The 23,383-nt window shown below is 40.5% G+C and overlaps 1 protein-coding gene across 1 annotated transcript in view; it reads right to left on the bottom strand.

Annotated features, from left to right (window-relative positions):
- Positions 1 to 269: 269 nt before the first annotated feature.
- Positions 270 to 23,383, bottom strand: part of ttn.2 (titin, tandem duplicate 2) — a 195,235-nt gene continuing 172,121 nt past the window's right edge. Inside the window, exons 218-245 of the mRNA XM_016293855.1 lie at positions 22,949 to 23,251; positions 22,521 to 22,826; positions 20,661 to 22,427; positions 20,209 to 20,502; positions 19,847 to 20,125; positions 19,462 to 19,761; positions 17,304 to 19,370; positions 16,888 to 17,190; positions 15,632 to 15,937; positions 15,252 to 15,542; positions 14,866 to 15,165; positions 14,476 to 14,781; positions 14,088 to 14,390; positions 13,687 to 13,968; positions 12,981 to 13,574; positions 12,573 to 12,863; positions 12,187 to 12,486; positions 11,791 to 12,093; positions 11,405 to 11,707; positions 10,714 to 11,298; positions 10,302 to 10,607; positions 9,897 to 10,196; positions 9,231 to 9,806; positions 8,816 to 9,121; positions 8,085 to 8,678; positions 2,119 to 7,920; positions 1,702 to 1,998; positions 270 to 1,604 (exon numbers count right to left, since the gene is read on the bottom strand). Of these exons, the coding sequence (XP_016149341.1) occupies positions 1,306 to 1,604; positions 1,702 to 1,998; positions 2,119 to 7,920; positions 8,085 to 8,678; positions 8,816 to 9,121; positions 9,231 to 9,806; positions 9,897 to 10,196; positions 10,302 to 10,607; positions 10,714 to 11,298; positions 11,405 to 11,707; positions 11,791 to 12,093; positions 12,187 to 12,486; positions 12,573 to 12,863; positions 12,981 to 13,574; positions 13,687 to 13,968; positions 14,088 to 14,390; positions 14,476 to 14,781; positions 14,866 to 15,165; positions 15,252 to 15,542; positions 15,632 to 15,937; positions 16,888 to 17,190; positions 17,304 to 19,370; positions 19,462 to 19,761; positions 19,847 to 20,125; positions 20,209 to 20,502; positions 20,661 to 22,427; positions 22,521 to 22,826; positions 22,949 to 23,251 (18,263 nt within the window). The 3' untranslated portion in view covers positions 270 to 1,305. The remainder of the gene's footprint in view (positions 1,605 to 1,701; positions 1,999 to 2,118; positions 7,921 to 8,084; positions 8,679 to 8,815; positions 9,122 to 9,230; positions 9,807 to 9,896; positions 10,197 to 10,301; positions 10,608 to 10,713; positions 11,299 to 11,404; positions 11,708 to 11,790; positions 12,094 to 12,186; positions 12,487 to 12,572; positions 12,864 to 12,980; positions 13,575 to 13,686; positions 13,969 to 14,087; positions 14,391 to 14,475; positions 14,782 to 14,865; positions 15,166 to 15,251; positions 15,543 to 15,631; positions 15,938 to 16,887; positions 17,191 to 17,303; positions 19,371 to 19,461; positions 19,762 to 19,846; positions 20,126 to 20,208; positions 20,503 to 20,660; positions 22,428 to 22,520; positions 22,827 to 22,948; positions 23,252 to 23,383) is intronic.

Raw genomic sequence — 23,383 nt, 5'->3', positions numbered from 1 at the left:
TAATAATAATAAAAAGGCCCTGACATGTCAGGCATTACTGATTGCCTGGTGAATAAATCTATTCCCTACATATTCACATGCTTACTTGTTGGAGTCTCTGTCATGCCTCAATCCTATTTCACCTCTCTCAAAACTAGTTTACTGTCTATACTCCCCTTTCCTAATAAAATAAAGACAAACAGATTGAAAAAATAACAAAAGATTAAATAAAGCATTGTGCCATAATTAATTGACACACACTGAGACCACAGAATAAAGACAAGACCAAATTTAGTGCTGAGAACATGCTTTATTGAATCATTAATACTCAAGGAGGTTGCATATATAGATAATACTACAATTCTACATAAAATCAAACCAAAGTGCAGGGCATTTAGGTACTAAACCATTTCTTTCCCATTGCACAGCAGGTGGAGTTGCTGTGGCACACTTTCTTGATGTTTGCCCAACAACTGACAAGGTGAATTCTAAAGCTAACACACAAACACACAATGCTTCAAAGCAATCCTCCAAGAGGAGGCTCTGCTTCTGCAAGGAAGTACAAGATATACTTTCCTTATTGGCCAGGAGATGTTAATTTTGAAAGTTTATTCAAGCAGTCCCTTGCCAGAAACAGAGCACATTAAAAATGTTTGCTCATAAAGTGCAGGCCGCTCGCACATTGAGCTTGTCATTAAAATGGTGGTATGACATAGTCAGTCTAAACACAAGGCCTAGTCGCCCTGCTTGCATGAGGGTAAAACGCAAACAGCACTCAAGGCCTTACGTTCAAGTAACAATGCATAAGAGTATGCTTATAATATCACTGCACGTGTAAACATGCAGGTATAACTTAGTCTCTTAGATTTAGTGTTAACTTCAACAGGGAGCCTTCTCTACCTGTTGAGGCAATCTTAAGACTTCAACTTATTGTTGAGGCACAGAGTTTAGTTTCAGGTTTATCAAGGTATTCGTTCCATGTGAAACTTTCTCCTGATAAACATTTAGTTCCATTTGTTTCAGTTAATATTGTTATAAATAACAATTCATACATTTTCCATAACCGTTAAATTCGGCTATATACATTATGTACATGTCACAGAAAAATGGATCAAAATCCTAAGTCATAATTATCCAATATGGCATATTTTATAATAACTTTAGACTTTAGTCTAGATTGGCATAAATGAATGTCAAGTTTGGTATAAAAATAGTTTATATTTACAGGAACAGATATCCAGGTATTTATCAAGACTTTTTCTCCGTTCATTTAATAAATACAAAAGTCGCTTCATAAAGGAAGGGGTGGGGATAGAAATTATGGCTTTACTTTGATCGAATGCTGATGGTAACAGTTGCCATGTCAGATCCATGCTCATTGGACAGTTTGAGTGTGTATGTCCCAGCATCACTCTCTTTCACACCAGTGATGATGAGTGTGGTTAGGTCCTCTGTTGTCTCGATATGGAACCTACTGCTTTCTTCCTCGCCAGGCAGTTTCTTTCCACCACGTGACCACTCAATACGAGGTGCTGGCTCTCCAGAGAAAGCACAGGCCACTGTTAGAACCTTTCCAGTTTCGATGCTGATATCTTCGGGAAGAGCTTCAATTCTTGGAGCCAAGCCTATGAAATAAATGTATTTAAAATTATATTCATCCATATCACAACATTATTAAAAAAATTGGTATGCATGATTGGTTTTAATCAAATTGATCCTTACCTTGAGCACTGTGGAGGGCTGCTCTAACTGAAGATTCTTCAACATGTGAATGACTTGACATTATACTACTTGAGCTCACTGCATATACTGACTCCGATGTCATAGAGGACATGCTAGACATTGACATAGTTTCAAATTTCATCTCAGCCATTGAAGAACTGCTGAAGGATGCCTCTTGCATTGTGCTCTCCATTTGGATGGATTTAGAAGAAAAGCTTTCATGCACACTGCTAACAGCTGCACTGTCCCTTTTAAGAATCATTTCGCTTCCCCCACGTATTTGGGATGACATGGATTCTGGGGGGGGAAAATAAATAAATAAATAAATAAATAAAGCTTTTACATAAAGCACTGGCACTGAGAAGAATGGACATCAAGATTTTAAATGGATGAGAATTTATGCAAAAGGACATGTACCTTGAACTGCCATTTGTGTAGCCACGAATGCAGTTACTTTTGTGTAGATTGCTTGGAACACTTGACCAACAAAAGAGAATGATGTTCTTGACACTGCTCCTCCTTCACTTATGATTTCACAGGAGTATTCCCCTTGGTCACTCTCTGAGACATCAGATATATAGAGACAGCAAGTTCCATCTGCAGATGAATGAATCTGAAACCGACTACTTTGACTCAGTTTTCTGCTATCCTTGTACCACACAACTTCTCTTACTGAGCTCTCTGCAACAAAGATCATCTTAATTTTGTCTTCATAAGCTTCAGCTTTGAGTTGCTGAATGATCTTTGGTGGTGCTTCCTTTGAGGGGGTTGGGGATTTCACTGTAAGTGGAGATTTAACTCTTTTAGGTGACATGATCGGCTCAGGAGATTTGACTGTTGGTGGGGATTTGACTCTCTGAGGTTCAGGAGACTTAAGTCCTGTAGGGGATTTAACTCTCAGAGGGGATGCAACCGGCTCAGGAGACTTAATTGGAGGTGGGGATTTTACCCTGGGAGGTGAAGCTATAGGCTCAGGAGACTTCAGAGCTGTTGGAGACTTTACTCTTTGAGGGGTGGTTGGTTCAGGAGACTTAATAGGAGGTGGAGACTTTACCCTCTGAAGAGAGGCAGCTGGCTCTGGTGACTTCAATTTCAATGGGGATTTGACACCCTCTGGAGATTTAATTCGAGGTTCAGGAGATTTAACACCAGTGGGTTCTGGTGATTTAATTTGGGGTTCTGGAGACTTCACTGAGGGAACAGGAGACTTTACCGAAGGCTCTGGAGACTTTACCGATGGCACTGGTGATTTCACAGAGGGCTCTGGGGACTTTACTGATGGCACTGGTGATTTCACAGAGGGCTCTGGGGACTTTACCGATGGCACTGGTGATTTCACAGAGGGCTCTGGGGACTTTACTGATGGCACTGGGGATTTCACAGAGGGCTCTGGAGACTTTACTGATGGCACTGGAGATGCAACTGATGGCTCTGGAGATTTAACTGATGGCACTGGAGATGTCACTGAGGGTTCTGGTGGCTTCACTTGTGTAAGCATACCTTCCTCTTTAATTATTTGTTTATGAATAGTTAAGGTAAACCTTGCCTCTTGCTTTCCTTCTGAATTTTCTACAACTACAGTGTAAGTGCCTTCATCTGAATACACAACTGATGAAATTTCAAATGTAGACTTATATTGTGTTGTAGACACATGGATACGGTGTGAAGAGACAATTGTTCTTCCCTCATGCATCCATGTGACACTTGGTGCTGGCTCTCCATCAATATCACAGACAAATCGTGCAGAGTCACCCTCAGATACAGTCAGAGACTGTGGTTTTGTGAGTATTTTGGCTGAAAGAGTAGCTTTCACTTTCTTTACTGAAACTTCAGATGTTGTTTCTGATTCTTTTATCTTTGATGTTGTATGCCTTTCAGATGATGAATATGAAGCTGATGATAGGTATTCAGCGGATGCATATCTAATTGGAGATGATGCAAGCTTCTGCGATTCATACTTTTCAAAGGCAGAAACTTCACGTCTTTCTGTCAATTTAGTTTTGGTTTCTTTGATCTCCAAGTGAGTTCTTGAGGCAGAGGAAGCTCTGATTGTTGTTGAATGATAACAATCAGTTTTTGTTATATCAGGTACAAATGGTGTTGGAGCCTCTTCATCTCTACGTCTTGAAGAGTACGTAGTAAATGCTCCACCTGAAACATCAAGAGCTCCATAGTCTGATGCCTCACCCTTTGAATTTGTGCAGACGACACGGTATGTGCCACTGTCCTCTTCCTGACAGTCATTAATCTGAAGAGACAGGACTCCACTCATATTTGTGAACTGGTATTTGCTGCTCTCTTGTATTTGTTGTCCATTATGGAACCACTGGATATCAGCATCTGGCTTTGATTGAACATTCAATGTGAATTTAGTGTTTTGTCCACATGGTACACGGTGAGAACGCATTCTTACTGTGATACGTGGAGTATGGTCAAGACTGAAGGGCTGTTGTGTCACAACCTGGTACTTGCGCTCAGATTTGAGAGCTGCTTTTCTTGCTTCATATCTAGACATGATGTCAAATCTTGCAGACCTTTCAAATCTAGAGGAGGATCTGGAAGATCTTCTCTCAGTTGACACAGGACTTGGTGATCGAGGACGTGTCCTCTCAGGGGTGGGTGATCTTCTTTCAATAATTTCAACTTCAGCCTCTGTTGAGATGCGGGCACGAGGTTTTCTGATGAGTTCAGAGACAGGACGCATCAGTTCAATGTATGTTGGAGACAATGATCTCCTCCTCCTCATGAAATATGAAATGGGAGGAGGAGAGCCCCGAGCTTGCTCAGTTGTTGTTACATGTTTTGTCTCTACGCGTCTCACTTCAGCTTTGTGAACAGGTCTGAGTGAAGCATGATGCAGTGCAGACAGCTCAAAGCGGACGGGGCTTCCACTGGGTGGAGAGGCAGAGAAGCCAAGTTCAAGTTCTTCTTCAAGCTCTTGCCTTTCTTTTTCAGTTCTCTTCATTGTCAGATAGTCCTCACCCTCGAGGAGCTCCTCATCTGAAAGATATCCTAGTGAGCGTCTTCTCAGTCTGAATGATGCCTCTGACTCAGGGGATGGTGATCTTCTTGCTGGTCGAACAATTTCTAAATCATCTAGTGTAAGTTTAGGAATGCGCCACTTTGGTCTGTACTGGTCAGTTATTCTAGGCAGTGGCATGACATAAAATTGCTCCCATCTGGAAAGACGAATACGCCTCTGTCTCTTCTGGACAATTCTTTCCATTCTCTCAGGAATCTCATACTGGTCACGTAGTTTCTTGTACCATTTCATGTCAGATAGGGGCACAAAGTGTTTGATCAACTTATCTTCACTGAGAACAGTTGGATCATATGCACGAGCTTCAGGGATTTCATAAGGCATACGTATCTTCTTCTCTTCCTCTTTTATTTTCTTTAGTTCTTGATCCTCTTTAATAGAGATGTCAAACTCACCCTGCACATTTTTGGTGCTGAATGCAGGTTTATATAATTCAGCAGCTTCATTCAAAGCTTCCTGTGCTACAGGGTTAAGTGTAACAACCTCTGCCGTTGAGAACTGTTGCGCCATTTTCAGTGTCTTTTCTATTTGGTTCCTTACATACGTCTGCCTCTCTTCCTCACTCTTGAACTCCCTCCTTGTGTATGTTAGGCGTTCAACTTTGAGAGAAGCTTGACAACTTGCTGATCCATCTGTATTTGTTGCAGTGACTCTGTATGTGCCTGAATCCTCTATGAGGGTTTCTCTGATATGTAGAACATGATGTTCTACATCCTCTTGAATTACTTCAACTTGTGGTCTGAACTCAAGAGGTTTCCCATTTTTCTCCCATTTCAGAGTTGGAGCAGGGGTTCCTGATACTCTTAAGTCAAAGCGGACGCTTTGACCCTCAACACACTCAATATTAGCTAAGAGACGTTTGAACATTGGTCTCATATTGTCCTCAGCAACAACATGTGGTGTTACAGTGAGACGGGCCTTGCAACTGTCCTCACCAAACTTGTTGTTTGCTACAACAGTGTATTCAGCATCATCACTGAGATCAACATTGTGTATCATGAGTTGATAAAGACCCTTGTCACTTGTGAATGTGTATTTTGTAGGATCTGGTTTGATCCTGTGCCCGGCCTTTAACCATGTTACACTTGGCTCTGGATGGACTGTAATTGTTACACCAAAGCGCACATCTTCACCAATGTATGCTGCACGGTTGTACAATGGCAAAGTAAACTCTGGAGGCCTCTGCAAAATTTTTGTTTTGTCAATTCTACGCCTTGGTTTCTTGAGCGAGCGTCCCAGATAGTATTCTCGGTAGGACCTAACTGTCTCAACAAACAACTCAGCATATGCACTATCCTCCCTATCTTCACAGACAACCTTGCATCTATAAAATCCATCGTCACATTCTTCAATGTCTTTAACATAGATGCTAGCAACTCCATTAGCATAACTGATTTCATATTTGTGGCTTGCAGTCAGTTTGCGGGAACCAAAGTACCAGGTCACTTCGGTGTTTCTGTTGTAGTTCTCAATGTAGCACACAAACCTGATATGTCCTCCCTCTTCAGCAGAGCAATGCATGACAGGACCCGCTCTCAAGCCTTGTTCAGGATGTCCAACTTTCACTCTGCCAATAGAAACATTTCTCTGGTTTCTGTAGCCACCACCATAGGCAACACGTGCTGCTGAAATAACAGTGCTCCATTCCTTTTTCACCAGTGATTGGTAGTATCTTCTGTGTCTCAAAGTCTTGATGACCTTTGAACTAACATGTTCCAATTTCATCTTGAGCCAAGGGTGCTCCAAAGCTTCAGAGGCAGTCATACGTAGCTTGCGGTCTTTAGTCAACAGTCTGTCGACAAAGTCCATACCTTCAAGGCTGGTCTCTTTAAAGGCTTCACTGTCAAACACATACTCTGCACTTGAAATGTGCTCAACCATTTTCTGGTGTGATTCAGCAGCAAATGGATTAAGTCCACTAAGGAGGACATATGCAAGAACACCTACAGACCACATGTCAGTGGCAGTGGTGACAAAATCACTGTTGTGGATTTCAGGTGCACAGTACTCAGGGGCAGTAAACTGAATCCTGATGTTTTCTCCAGGTGTAAGCAACCTTGCTTGACCCATATCAATGATCTTGATTGTATTGCTCTTCCTTGTAGAATAAACAATGTTATCAGGTCTGATATCAAAATGACAGTAGTTGTGACTGTGCAAGAACTTAAGGGCTCCACACACTTGTCTCATATATCGAACAATTTCTTGCTCTGTGAGGTCAAAATTAGTACCAAGACGCTCAAAGATGTCCATACCAGATATGAATTCATAGATAAGGACGTATTCTTCCAGGCTATCAAAGGATTCATGAAGATAAACAATGTTTTTATGTCTTGCAATATTGAGTGTCTCAATTTCTCTTGCAACCAGTTCTCGATCAGCACCTTTAACTTTGATGAATTTTGCCAAGAATGTCTTCTTGGAGCTAATTTCCACACAGCGATGTACAATTCCAAACTGTCCATTTCGTGCAAGTTCCTCAGAGACTGTGTACAGAGATGGCAAAAGTTTGACTTTTGAATGTGGTGCCTCCTCCTTTGTAATCTCTCTTGTATCATCCACTTCCTCATCATAGTTTCGAATTGCTAACTTGTCTTCTTTTGTTGTCACAGGATCAGTTGGCACAGATGGACCACTCAAGCCGAAATGGTTTTCTGCAATCACACGGAACTGGTATTTTGTTTTGCCAAAGAGACTCATCAAGGTGTATTGGGTTTCAGATGTCTGAGCAACACGAATCCATCTGTCTCCAGTGGTAGGGCACTTTTCTATAATGTAATTGATAATTTCACTTCCACCATCATTTCCAGGACTCCAAGTGAGGGTGAGTGTATCTCTGCCAATATCACTGACTTTAACATCTTTTGGTGGATCAGGGACATCAGCAACAGCAAGTTCAACTGTCTGTTTATCCACACCAAATCGATTTTTGGCACAAATTATGTAGTAGCCAGAATCCTTCCTTTGTACTCCCTTTAGGAACACCAGGGAGGTGAAAGATCTTGTGATAATTACTTGATGGTAAGCTGTATTATTAATCATCTCTTGTCCCTTTTGCCAAGTCACAACAGGATCAGGTTTGCCACTAATGGGAATCTTGATGGTAACCACTTCACCACGAATGGCATGAACAGCTCCCATGCCTTGGAGATGTAATGGCAAGTGAATCTTGGCAGGAACTAGAAAATAAAAAAATAAAAAAAACAATCATAAGACAAAAGAGAAGTGCTGCAGGATTATAACACAGCAGTGCTGCAGGATTAAAAAATATACAGATATTGGTTTTAGAAAAGTGCTCAGGTTGAATAGACTTTGTTCAAAACAAACAATTAGAAATACTTACCCTCAACCTCCAGGTTCACACTTTTTGAGATTGATCCAAGCTGATTAGTAGCTCTAATTTGGTAAACAGCTGCATCATTCTCATCAGCATTGCTGATAACAATTTGGAAGTAACCTCCCTTGAATTCTTGGACCTTTGTTTTCTCTCCATCAGGTAAAATTTCTTTGCCGTTCTTGTACCATTTAACCACTGGCATGGGATGTCCGATAACCTTTGTGACAAATGTTGCAGTTGCCCTGTATTTGACACACATGTCTCTCAATTCTTCCTTGAAGAATGGGGCACGGAGAGCTGTATCTGATTTTGGAATGACTGGTTCTGAAATCTCACTCCAGTCACTCTCTCCACCAATATTTTCACATTTGACACGGAATTCATATTCAAAACCTTCAAGAAGGCCTTTAACAGTGTAAGATGTCTCATGGATTTCTTCTGTAGTAACTGCAATCCATTTGTTCTGTTTTTTCTCTCTTTTTTCAAGGTAATAGTTCTTAATTTTGGCACCTCCATCACTGGTTGGTGCTTTCCAAGAAACAACACATGAATCATTTGTTACAGAAGAAACAAATGGCTTTTGTGGGACTCCAGGTTTCTCTGTTTTAGGAAATAAAGAGGAATACATTTGATAGATAAATTAATAAATAGATTTGACAATTTATATTTTGTTTATTTATTTAAAAAAAATATATATATTTTTAGACTGTTCAAGAGCACTAATCAATGAAACTTACCAAATGGACTCTTGATAATGACAACAGATGGAATCTCAAGAGGTTCACTTATTCCATACTGATTCTGTGCAGAAACCCGGAAGTAATATCCAGCACTCTCAATAAGGTTTGGAACACGGCATGTGGTTCCTGAGATAGCTGATGACACAAGATGCCATTGTTCACACTCTTTTGCTTCACTTTTCTCTACAATGTAATTCGTGATCATTGATCCACCATCATCCTTGGGTGGTTTCCAGCTAATGATCACAGAACTCTTCAAGAGAGCATCAACAACAATTGGTCCTTCAGGTATTACAGGTTTATCTGGAAAGACAGGGACAGTATTTTTTACATTTTCCAACATATTTTCATGGAAATCATGTCTATTGCCAGTAAGGTATTTATCTTTTATTAAAAACAGGTTTCAATTTACCTTGGATTTCAACACGGAGAACAGTATCCACTGTGCCAAATTTGTTGCTCATTTGCACTTTATATCTTCCAGCATTTGTCTTACGCTGGACATTTCTGATAACTAAATGAGTGTAACTTTCTGTGTTTTCAATTATGACATTCTCAGATGGATTGAGAGGCTTCTTGCCATAAAACCACATGATTTGTGGAATAGGGCGACCAATGTAAACGACATGGAGACGTAGGCTTGTTCCACAACCTGCATAGTATTTCTCCTTCAATGGGAATCCAGGATGGAATTGTGGTGCAGCCTGCAACAGGAGCTTGCCACTGGTCTCAATTTCACCTGCCTCATTGATAGCTCTGCATGTGTACAAGCCTTCATCTTCTTGCTCATCTGTGAATACTGTTAGAGAGTGATTTCGTCCATCAGAGCTCATCTTGTACTTTCGGCTCTGGATCAACTCCTTTCCATATCTATACCATTTGATTTCAGGAAGAGGTCTTCCAATAATTTGGCATGCCATTGTTCCAGATTCTCCTAGTTTAGTGGTAATTTCTTTGATTTCCTCTTTCAGGCATGGAGCCTCTCCGACTAGAGGATAAATTGAACAAGTTATTCACTTTGCATACTTTGTGAATGTCTGTGTCAGAAAAAAATCAAAGTAACATTTTATTAACTTACCACTCAGTTTGGTTTTAATGCCCATTGCTGTTCTTCTTGGTCTACTTAGTCCAGCTTCATTTTCAGCAAGCACTCTGAACTCGTACTCTGTAGCTTCCATGAGTCCTCCCATGGTAAACTGTCTGTCCTTTGAACGCTCTTTGTTGCATTTCTTCCAGGCACTTTCACCTGCTTGCCTGTATTCAATCCAGTACCCAAGGATCTCTTTTCCACCATCAGATTCAGGACGTAACCAATGAATGGTTATGCTGTCCTTGGTTATAGAGATGATATCAAACTCACCGGGTTGGCCTGGCTTATCTGTTGAAAACAGAGATTAGTTTAAGCATGTAAAAGTACTTTGTATACTTTTTCTTAAGGCAAATTATTAACTTGTTTGGAAGGGAGAGGGGGAGGGTTACATACCAAATGGATCTTTGCACACAACTGACTCGGATACAGGTCCAGGCTCACTTTGACCAACATCATTTTGAGCAATCACACGGAACTGGTACTCTGCATCAGGGATGAGACCAGTGAGAGTATACATTGTCGTTGTGATATGAGTCTTGTTATGACGCACCCACTTCTCAGTGGAAACCTCTCTTCTCTCAACATAGTATCCAGTTACACGAGATCCACCATCATCCTTTGGCCTTGACCAGGATAGGCCAACCGTGGTCTTTGTAACATCCATGATTTCTGGAGGGAAACTAGGAGGTTCTGGTGGACCTTTATGCAAAACAAACAACACAATACAATAATTATTGTTATTTACAATAATTTAAAAGGGGTTATTAAGAAAGATGTTAAAAATAGCAATCATAAAAATGCTTACAAAGAGGAGTCTTTGGTGTAACAGATTCATCAGATTTCAGGGATTTGCTTATGCCAAATTGGTTCTCTGCTGTAACCTTGAAGTGATATTCAACATTTTCCTTCAGTCCCTTGACCACAAGGGATGTATCGACCACACGTGAGTCAACAGTATACCAAGCTGCTTTAGGCACCTCTCGCCTCTCCACAATGTAACCAAAGATATCAGAGCCTCCATCATCTGAGGGTGGTCTCCAACTCACTCTGACTGAACGTGCCTGAATATCATCAAATTCAAGAGGACCCTCAGGTGGATCTGGGCGCCCAATAACTTTAACCTTAATATAGACAGCCTTCTTTCCACATTTGTTTTCCAACACAAGGTCATAGGTGCCAGTGTCGTCTCTGTGGGCTTCCTTAATCACAAGCTCAGTACGTTCTTCACTGGTTGCAATCATAGCTCTGTGAGAATTGTCACGACCTTCCTTTGTCCACTTGCATGTTGGGAAGGGTTTGCCCTTGATGGGCACAGATAGCCTGATGACACCACCTTGTCTGACAACATAGCCTTCCTGGTAGATTTTATCCAGCTCAAAATCAGGATATTCTGAAAACAAAATACAGTTTTTACAAAATAAGTATGTACTGCCATATACATCTATGACAGAATGATATATATATTCTTATTATCATTATTATGTATTTAATCTTACCAAGCATTTCTGTAACTTTGACCACTCCTGGAATCTCAGCTGGTTCTCCAGCTCCACCAGCATTACATGCCATCACACGGAACTTGTATTCAGCTCCCTGAGGCATGTGTGTCAGAGTGTATTCACAAATCTTTGTTGGTGTTGTGTTGCATTTTGTCCATTCAACCTGGTCAACCTTCTGCATCTCAATTAGATAACCAGTTATAGTGGCACCTCCCTCTTCCTCCGGAGGACACCAAGCAAGTGAAACTGATGTTCTTGTGGTATCTGTGACTCTTGGGTTCAGTGGAATACCAGGAGGCTCTGTTTAAGAGGAAAATTGAACACGTTGGTCATGTTTGTTCTACTGACAATTTGATTTACTTATATATATCCTTCGTACATACCGATAGGATCCATTGCAATAGTTGGTTTAGAGTTTGCACTTGGTTTTCCAGAGCCTCTAGAGTTGATTGCTGTAACTCTATATTCATATTCAAGACCCTCTATAAGTCCTGTGGCTCTGTATCTTGTCATGGTCACTGTATTCTTATTTATACGAATCCATCTGTCAGATCCAGCCTCTTTTCGCTCAATGATGTAGCCAGCGATAGTAGAACCACCATTATCCTCGGGTGGTGACCAAGTAAGTGTCATGCCATCATGAGACACATCAAGTATCTCAGGTGTGCTGGGTGCTCCAGGTACAGCTAGAAAAGAAAGAGATTAATTCAATACATTTATTTTTTAAATAAATTAAATCCAAATAGGTATAGAAAACATCAGAGGTAGAAAAAACATACTTTTGGCACTCTTGCACTCAACAACTTCAGATTGCAAGAACCCGCCAATACCAAAACGATTTGTTGCAGCAACACGGAATACATATTCAGTTCCTTCCGCAAGTCTTGTAAATTTGAACATGGGTCTTGTGACAGATTCAGACACTGGCATCCATCCAGGTCGATGCGCATCCCGCTGCTCAACAATGTAACCACTGACATTCGCACCTCCATCTTTCAGTGGTGGTTCCCAGCTGCAGGTCACTGATATGGCATCAACCTCATCAATTTTCATAGGCCCAACAGGTACTCCAGGTTTGTCTAGGGATGAAATACATCGGGTAAATTTAAAAAACACTTTATATGTAGCTACAAAAAACTGTAGGGAAAAGTAAATTATTTCTCACCAAGAATGATAACTTTGACGACCTCAGTTGCTGTTCCAGTGACATTTTTCACTTCAAGAGTGTAGTCACCAGTATCATCAATTGTGGTTTCACGGACTGTCAGCTTAGTAAATTTAGCAGTTGTCTCAATCTTGATGCGGTCAAGCTTGTCCTTTATCTTGACTCCACCAAAGAACCATGAACACACTGGTGCAGGTCTACCTTTAATGGGAATGTTGAGCACAATTGGCTTACCAGCTGGCACATTGACAATCTTTTGTGGGATGCCAGTCAAGTCAATCTTTGGCATGACTGTAATGAAAAGAGAAATAACAATAATGAAAGTTTGAAACAAACAATAAATAATATAAAACATTTATTAATTACTGCTTTCCTCATATTATACAGTAGTTTTTAATGATATCTTACCTTTCTGTTCCTGTATTGTTACAGGTGTCATGAGATCTCTGGGCTCACTGACACCTCTGCTATTTTCAGCTCTGATTCTGAAGAGATATTGCTCATTTTCATTCAGTGAGACAATTGTGTGCTGTAGCACAGATGGTTTTGCACTAGCGACATTCATCCAGCGGTCACTTTCAGTTTTGCAGGCTTCAATAACATAGCCAGAAAGTCTGCTGCCACCATCATGAATTGGTTTTTCCCATCCAAGAATGACAGTAGATTTTGTGGTATCAATTACATACAGATCTTGAGGAACAGATGGAACTTCACAAACCAATACTGGATCAGTAATTTCACAAGGTTCTCCAATACCATATATGTTCTCAGGCAATACCCTAAATAAGTACTGTGTTCCTTCTTCCAGTCCAGTGATTCTGTATAATGTCTTCTTGCATTCTGTTGTAACTGTTTTGTAAGATTTCATTGAAGCTTCACGCTTCTCAATTATGTAGTTGTTGATGTGAGCACCTCCATCAACAGTAGGCACATCCCATGTGATTACAACAGACTCTTTTGTGTAATCTTTAACATTTACTGCACCACATGGTCCAGGAGTATCTACAAGATAATTTTTAAACAGCTTTAAGCTTGTGTTGCTCTAAGTTACATATGGTTTATTTAATTTTAGTGAATGCACAGTATTCATTATTAATTGCAGAAATGTACTCACCATAAACCTTGACAAGAATGGTAACTATTTTCTTGCCAGATGGATTTTCTGCCTCAATTGTGTATTTTCCAGCATCGTAACGATGAACCTTCTCAACTATTAAAGTTGTAGTGTTTTCTGTAGTATCTATGATTCCACGGGATTGTAGGTCAATTCCAGGCTTTCTCCAGGTAACAACTGGTGCAGGTCTTCCAGTTGTAGTTACATGAAGACGTAAAGTGTTGCCAGCTCTGATGCAAACAGTCTTCTTCAGTTCATCAGGTAGCTCAATATCAGGAATTTCTGAGAGCATAGCAATAACAAATTTCATTCATTAAATCCACATCAAAAAACAGGCCTTTAGGAGCTTTAATAGCTTGATGGTGGCTAACTAACCATGTAGACTTTTTAAAAAATCTTACCGACTCTTTCTGAAGGTGCAGCCTCAATACTGCCTTCACTGAACTCTCCAGTACCCATAGCATTGACTGCAGCCACTCTGAAGCTGTACTTTTTGTTACTTGTCAGACCAGCTACTGTGTACTGAGTACTTGTCAGTATCTTCTGTGTGGCTCTATACCATTGCTCTGTTCCCTCCTCCAGAATTTCAACAACATAGCCTGTGACATCGGATCCACCATCATACATTGGTCGTGTCCATGTTATACTAATACTGTGCTTTGTGGTGTCTGTAACACGAGGAACTGATGGTGGAGCTGGGGTATCTGTAAAATTAGAAGGCAGGTTAGGCATGTTACTATTTTTCTGTGTTTAAGATTTTATTAAGGCATACAGGTCAGTGTTACTTACATGTTGGGTCTCTACAGTGAGCGTACTGAGATGCATCACTTGGAACACTGGTGCCAGCAGCATTGACAGCGGCAACACGGAACTGATAATCACTACCCTCAAGGAGACCAGTGATTTTGAGGCGTGTATCATAAATGGTGTAGGTTTTGTTCACTCTTGTCCATCTAACACTACTCTTCTCACGTTTATCCACAAGGTAGTTTTTGATTTCACTTCCGCCATCACTCTCTGGCTTCAGCCACTCAATAATGACATGTTCTTTTCCAATAGCAGTAATCTCTGGTGCTTCCGGAGGTGATGGAACAGCTATAATGTAAATTACAAACATATATTAATACATTATCCTTGTTACTGTAGGTAAACTATCATTATTAATGGAAACATACTTACAGTAAGCATTTCTTGCAATCACTGGTTCAGACTCTAAGGGTACACCAGGCCCATACTTATTTACACCTCTGACACGGAAAATGTACTCATTGTTCTTGATCAGTTTTGTGCTGACACAAGACAAAGACTTGCATTCAGCTTCCATGATGACCCAGTTGAGTCTGCTGGTCTCACGTCTTTCAACAATATAGTGAGTGACACGATCTCCACCATCCTCCATTGGCATCTTCCAGGAAACTGTGCATTTCTCTTCTGTGACCCTGCTAATTGTTATTGTACCCTCAGGTGGACCAGGTGTATCTTAAATATAAAAGATTTTCTCATGAAATATACAGCCAATAAAAGGTATTTTGAATGAAACAGTATGTGATTTATTCCATTCTTACCAAGTACTTTAACATTGACAGCAGCTGTTTTGATTCCACTTGCATTCTTCACGGTAAGGATGTATCTTCCAGTGTCATTTCTATTACATGACTTAATGATCGCCATCGCTCTTGTACTTGTGTATGTCAGTGAGTATTTCTCTCCGAGTTCCAGCTCCTTGTCACCCTTGGCCCAAAAAACCTTAGGCTCTGGTTTTCCACCAACAGCAGCATCAAGAACCAGGTCTGATTCTGCTCTAATAGTGATCGTCTCACCCACAAGTTTACTATCCAGCTCAGCCTTTGGTGGTGCTAAAATAAATAAATAAAATGCATTAACAGATATTCATAATAGTAGATATGTGTGTCTAAATATGCATAAATTAAGCAAACCATCTTACTATATTCATCTTTGCATGTGATAAGTCCTGTTGATTCAGATGGCATGCTGTGGACTCCAGCACCATTTCTGGCAATGACACGGAATTCATACTGCTCTCCCTCACTGAGTGATGTAATAGTAAAGAAGTTTTCTGTGATTGTAGTGTAGTTGCACTTCAACCAACGAGCTTCTTCATTATCACTTAATGCCTTGCGTTCAACCACATATCCAACAATCTTGCTGCCACCATCATTGAATGGTATAGACCATTTAATAGACACTGACGTCTTGGTTACATCATAAACCTCTGGTTTGCCAGGTGGATCTGAAAATGCAGACAAAAACACTTGATTAATATTAATTATCATGAATAAAAACAATACATATGAATGGCAGTAGAAAGTAACAAAAAAACCTACCAACTGGATTTAGAGCCAGTACTGGTCTTGATGGTTCACTTGCTTTACTCAAACCAGCGATGTTCATTGCATATACTCTGAACTGATACTCGAGGCCCTCAATAAGGTTAGAGACCTTGTAGTGACACTCAAGGCAAGGAATCTTGTTCTCCCTCACCCACAGAATGGTATTACGCTCCTTTTTCTCAATCCAGTATCCAGTTACTTGGCTTCCACCATCATGATATGGCACATCCCAGCGGATAGAAACAAAAAACCTTAGGCTCTGGTTTTCCACCAACAGCAGCATCAAGAACCAGGTCTGATTCTGCTCTAATAGTGATCGTCTCACCCACAAGTTTACTATCCAGCTCAGCCTTTGGTGGTGCTAAAATAAATAAATAAAATGCATTAACAGATATTCATAATAGTAGATATGTGTGTCTAAATATGCATCAATTAAGCAAACCATCTTACTATATTCATCTTTGCATGTGATAAGTCCTGTTGATTCAGATGGCATGCTCTGGACTCCAGCACCATTTCTGGCAATGACACGGAATTCATACTGCTCTCCCTCACTGAGTGATGTAATAGTAAAGAAGTTTTCTGTGATTGTAGTGTAGTTGCACTTCAACCAACGAGCTTCTTCATTATCACTTAATGCCTTGCGTTCAACCACATATCCAACAATTTTGCTGCCACCATCATTGAATGGTATAGACCATTTAATAGACACTGACGTCTTGGTTACATCATAAACCTCTGGTTTGCCAGGTGGATCTGAAAATGCAGACAAAAACACTTGATTAATATTAATTATCATGAATAAAAACAATACATATGAATGGCAGTAGAAAGTAACAAAAAAACCTACCAACTGGATTTAGAGCCAGTACTGGTCTTGATGGTTCACTTGCTTTACTCAAACCAGCGATGTTCATTGCATATACTCTGAACTGATACTCGAGGCCCTCAATAAGGTTAGAGACCTTGTAGTGACACTCAAGGCAAGGAATCTTGTTCTCCCTCACCCACAGAATGGTATTACGCTCCTTTTTCTCAATCCAGTATCCAGTTACTTGGCTTCCACCATCATGATATGGCACATCCCAGCGGATAGAAATTGCATTAGCAGACACTGAAACTACATCTGGGCGAGTTGGTGGGCTTGGTGAGACTGAAAACAGAAATTTAATACTTATCAGATTGAAAATAACAAAAATAAATACAGCAGTGTTCATGCTCTATTTCATCAAATCAATAAAGTTGTATAAAATATTAAATACTCACTGAATGGATGCTCAGCAACAATAGCTTGAGATTCAATAGACTTGCTAACACCAAACTTGTTCTCAGCACAGACTCTGAAAGTGTACTCCATGTACTTTGTGAGATGAGTTACTTTGATGGTGGTCCGTTTCACACTTGAATTCACAACCTGCCATTTTGTGGAGCCAGACTCACGTTTCTCAACAATATAATTGGTTATGTCTGTTCCACCATCATCTGCAGATTCTCCCCAAGTCAATACACAGGATTCTGATGATATTCCTGAAATTTCAACAGGTCCAGTTGGTGGGACTGGTCTACCAATGACATTGACAGTGACAGTGAATGTTTTTGATCCAGCTACATTTTCAAGTGTGAGATAGTACTTTCCACTGTCACCTCTCTTGGCATCCTTAACCAGTAGAGTTGTTCTGTCTTTAGAAATCTTAATCGACACTCTGTCTGTTTCTTTAAGTTTCATTTCTTCAAGCTTCCATGTTACCTTGGGGGCTGGTCTGCCACTGATTGGAATATCAATTGCAAAGGAATTTCCAGTTTTGCAAGTGATGAGCTGTTTATCTATACCACTGAGATCCGCTGTTGGCTCTATACGTGGCTCCTTTATAATGACAGAGGCTAGGGCATCTCGTGGCTGACTAATGCCAGCATCATTCTGAGCCTTAACACGGAACTCATATTCTGTGTTCTCAACCAAGCCTTCAAGAACCATTTTTAAAGATTTGGTTTGACCACCTACAACCCAGTGATCAGAACCCTTCTTTCTAGTCTCAACAATGTATCCAGTAATGCGGCTTCCACCATCATGCTCAGGCTTCATCCATACTAAACTGGCTGTTGAGGATGTAGTATCAATGACATCCAGTCGCTTAGGAGGTGCAGGTTCTTCTGTGGCTATAATAGGTTCCATCATTTCAAATGGCTCACCTTTGCCATACTGATTTTCAGCAATAACCCGGAAGAAATATGCTACACCAATATCAAGGTTGGCCACTCTTAATATTTGACGTGTACACTTTTCACTGACCTCTTGCCAACTTAACCGACTTGCCTCTCGCTTTTCAACAATGTAGTGATGAACACGTGCACCTCCATCATTGGATGGTGCATCCCACATGAGTGTCAGAGCACCTCTTGTTACATCCTTGAATGAGAGAGGTCCAGGAGGGCCAGGTGTGTCCAACACTTTGACTGTTAATGTAATGGCTTTACGACCACTGTTGTTTTCAAGAGAGAGTGTATACTTGCCAGCATCATACCTGGTGCAATTTTCAATTGTCAAAGTGCTGAATGTGTCTGTGGTATTAATATCCACCATTACACCAAGATCTCCATCTGCCTTTGTCCATGTGGCAAGTGGGGCTGGCTTTCCACAGAAGGGAATATGAAGTGTAACTGTTCCGCCGCTCTTCACAACATGTGTCTGCTTGAAGTTTGCATCTATATCAATTTCAGGTGAGGTCAGTCTATCAACTGCTTGAACTACATTTGGAGTCTCAGAGAATTCTCCCTTGCCAGCACCATTGACTGCACACACACGGAATTTATATTCTTCACCAGGTTCTAACTCTGTTACTGCGTAATGTGTGTGGATGCAAGTCTGGTTGTTGACTCTGTGCCATTCCTCGAGGCTTGCCTTGCACATCTCAATAATGTAACCAATGATTTCCATACCACCATCAAACACTGGTTTGGTCCATTCCAAGGTAACAGACATCTTGGTGGAATCAATTACCTTCACCAGAGTTGGAGCACTGGGTGCACTTGTTGGTTCTCTGCATTTGAACAATCTGGATGTACCACTTGCAGGTCCAATTCCAGCACCATTTTCAGCCATAACACGGAATTCATATTCATTTCCTTCTGTAAGGTTTGTTACTCTATGCCTAAGCTCAGATATTGGTCTCTTTGCAGAAACCTTCACCCATCTTAAGCTCTTCTTTTCTCGTCTTTCAAGAATATATTGCTTAATCTCATTTCCACCATCATGTCTCGGTCTTGTCCAGCATAGAGTGATACTGTTTCCTGTCACATGGGTGCAGTCAGGTGTTCCAGGAGCATCTGGTACCGCTGTGAGATATCAAAAATGTGTTAAAGTACAAAAAAATAACAGGTACTAAATTAACAAATGATTGGATCAAGAACAAATATTTTTACTTACTGTATTGCATCTGAGCAATGATTGGCTCAGACTCTAGTGGCTTGCCCACACCAAATTTATTGGCAGCAGATACACGGAACTGATATTCATTGCCTTTAATCAGTTTTGTGGCATTAAAGGAGCAGGCTTCACACTTGGATGTTACAAGTGCCCAAGAAATTCTGGAAGTCTCACGCTTCTCAATTACATAATTAGTGATAGGTGCACAACCATCATTTTCAGGTGGGCTCCACCAAAGAGTTGCTTTCTCTGCAGATATATTTGTGAAGCGGAGCGGGCCCTCAGGTGGTCCAGGGGTATCTGAATAACACAGAGTGAAAATAAGCAATGACCAAATCCAGAACAGCTTCATTAAAACGGAGTCAAAACTGATTTTAGATCATACCTTGTACTCTGACAAGAACATCCACTTTTGTTGTGCCTGAACTGTTCTTGGCCTCAACTGTGTAGATACCACGGTCATTGCGGTCAGCATCTCTGATGAACAGTGAGCTTGATCCAATAACAGTTGTGATGTCAACCAGCATTTTATCAACTTCCTTTCCATCTTTATACCATGTGACTTGAGGTACAGGGCGGCCACTTATACTGCAGTTGAGTTTAATATTTTCTCCTGCCTTGATGGTGAGGGTCTTCTCAGCTTCAAACTGAATCTCAGGGATAACTGAAAAGGGAAAAAAAGTTAGATTATTTAACATATTTAATATAGAACAATATCTATTGAATGATGCCTTTGTATGTACATACCACTTTCATCCTTGGTCATGATGTAGCCAGATGACTGAGAAGGTGGACTAACTGTTCCGACAGCATTCCTGGCAATTACCCTAAATTCAAAGCGATCACCAGCAGCAAGACCTGTTACAGTAAACTGACATTCGCTGATGTCAATGAAATTGCATCTCAACCAACGTGCTCTTCCTTGACGCCTTTCAACACTGTATGCCACAATCCTACTGCCTCCATCACGCTTCGGTGGTTCCCACTGAAGTGTTACAGAGTCTCTTGTAACATCAATGCAGTTAGGTGTGCCTGGAGGATCTAAAGAAGAAAAAATATATATTTTGAAGAAAAGAATAGAAAAGAAAAGAAGGAATTTTGGCAAAAAAGGTGAATACTGTAGAGCAATTAAAACCATAAGCAAATAAAAAAAGATTATCATAGACGAATATGACCATAAAGACAATACTAAGACTTACCAACAGGGGAGATTGCCAGTTTGTGCTTGCTCTGTTCACTGACTGGACTCATTCCAGCATTGTTTTGTGCATAAACTCTGAATGAATACTCCAGACCTTCAATAAGTCCAATGACTCTGTATTCTCTTCCAGAGATAACACTGGAATTCACTTTCATCCACAATAAGCTGTTCCTGTCTTTTTTCTCAAGATGATATCCAGTGATTGGAGAACCGCCATCAAATCCTGGGGCTTCCCACTGAACAGTCATGCCATCACTTGTAACATTGAATACTACAGGTTTTCCTGGTGAACCTGGTGGCTTGTATTGGTGTTGAGCAACCACATCTAATGAGGTTAGAGGCTCGCTCATTCCATATTTGTTCTCTGCACGCACCCTAAATTGGTATTCAGTACCCTTAACCAAATTTGGTATCTTGAATGTGGTCCTGACCACACTAGAGCAAATCATCTTCCATGCTGCTTGAGATTTCTCTCGCTTTTCTACACTATAGCAGGTGATCTCGCCTCCACCGTTGTCCTGGGGTTCATCCCATGAGATGATAATGCTCTGGGCTTTAATTTCATCAAAACGAATTGGACCTATAGGCTGAGAGGGTGGCCCAAGTGTAATGACTTTAATGTCAAAGAAGTTCTTGACAAGTTTACTATCAAGGACCAAGGTGTATTTTCCTGCATTCTCCTTTCTAGCATTTCTTACAATGAGATTTGCCTTGTTCTCTGTTTGCCTGAAACGAACTTGTTCACTTTCCTTGAGTGGCATGTCATCTTTCATCCACTGAATCGTTGGTTTAGGTTTACCCTTGTAGGGCAAATCAATATTCACATTTTGTCCAATGCGAACACTTAATTCTGAATTAGGATAGTCAATAAGGTTTGCCTCAGGTGGTATAAGGAGTTCCTTTACAGTGATGGGTCCAATTTGAGAGAAGTCACTGCGACCCTTCTCATTTTTTGCGAATACTCTAAAGTAAACTTCTGAAAGTTCTTTAAGGTGAGTTACCTCATACTGGCAACGCCTGCATGTACCACCAATGCTCCAAGCTTCCTCTTCTTTTGTTTTCTTCTCAATAATGTACTCAGAAATGTGACTGCCACCATCATGATCAGGCTTTGTCCACGCCAACGATACAGATGTATTAGTTGAGTCCACCAGTACAAGGCCTTTTACAGCACCAGGCATCTCGGTTGCTCTTACAGGCTGTGCAGTCTCACAAGGATCACCAAGACCATATTCATTTTCAGCAGAAACACGGAAGAAATAGTAAATTTCTTCAGACAGACCATCAACCCTGTAGGTTGTATTGGCACATTCATTTGTCACAATGGTGAATGCCTTCATCTTAGCATCCTTCTTTTCAACAACGTAGTTTGTGATTGGAGAGCCACCATCTATATAGGGTGGTTCCCAGCTCAAGGTGAGTTTACCTCGTGTCACATTCTTCACTATCAACCTATTACAAGCAGATGGTGTGTCTAATACTTTAACAGACACTGTGATGGTTTTCGGCTCTCCAACCCCATTTTCAATTTCAAGAAGATATTTGCCAGTGTCATCCCTTGTGACCTTTGGAATTATGAGTGTAGTTGAGTATTCTGTGTTTCTGATGGCATATCTTGCATCACCACTAATGTTTTTGTCTCCCTTTCTCCATGTTACATTTGGAGTAGGTCTACCCTTAAGAGGGATTACAATCTCCACATCTCTACCAGCCTTTGCTATGTACTGAGTTGACATTGAGATGTCAAGATCCACATCCGCCTCCTCTGTTAAAATTAAGGAGAAACATATTTGATCAGATTCACAGTATCATAATTAAACAATTTCTTTATTGTTTTAGACAGTTGGAAAATACAAACCCAGAATATCTTTGGCTTGCATTGGCTGCACCATCTCAATTGAATGTCCAGTTCCAACACAATTAACAGCAGAGACACGGAAGAAGTAGTACACTCCAGGTTTCAAGTGGGACACTACAAACTCAGTTGTTCTTACTTCTCCTTTAGAACTTATAGTGCCCCATTCGGTCTCATCTGCCATTCTTTGTTCAACAACATAACTTGTAATTTCGCTGCCACCATCATAGACAGGCTTGACCCATCCAAGGGTAATAGATGTCTTTGTTGAATCAACAACTCTGAGCTTGGTTGGCTCACTTGGTGGATCTAAAATAACAATTAAGAGTTTATAAGAAATTCTGTTTTAAATATCAATGCACACTGTGCACAAATTTATATCCACATTCTGGAAAATAAAGCAATAAAAAGAAATCACAAAATAAGCTCACCAATTGGGTCATAAGCTTTGTAAAAGATGGACACATCAGAATATGGGCCTGCTCCAGCTTTGTTGATTGCACAGACACGATACTGAAATTCATTTCCTTCTGTGAGGTTGCTGACTTTCTGTCTGGTATCACGAATTGGATCTTTAATAACCTTGAACCACTGTAGACTTTTCTTCTCCCTCTTCTCTAAGTAATATCCATCAATGTCACTGCCACCATCTAAACTTGGTCTTTCCCATACCACAGTCATTGTTGACCTGGTAATCATTGTGACTTGGGGTTTAGAAGGCCGACTAGGAGGAACTATGGGGGAAAAATGAAGCATTAAATTACATTAGATAACATATTTAATAATAATAATAACAATAATAATAAAATCATTTTTATTATTAAAAATTCTCCTTACCAAAGGAATTCTGTGCAATTACTGGTCTA

Source organism: Sinocyclocheilus grahami, unplaced genomic scaffold (genome assembly GCF_001515645.1).
Source record: "Sinocyclocheilus grahami isolate Dianchi unplaced genomic scaffold, SAMN03320097.WGS_v1.1 scaffold308.1, whole genome shotgun sequence".
NCBI classification, from domain to species: Eukaryota; Metazoa; Chordata; class Actinopteri; order Cypriniformes; family Cyprinidae; genus Sinocyclocheilus; species Sinocyclocheilus grahami.
Note: the sequence above shows the minus strand (reverse complement) of the source record. Positions and strands in the feature narration are given on the sequence as shown.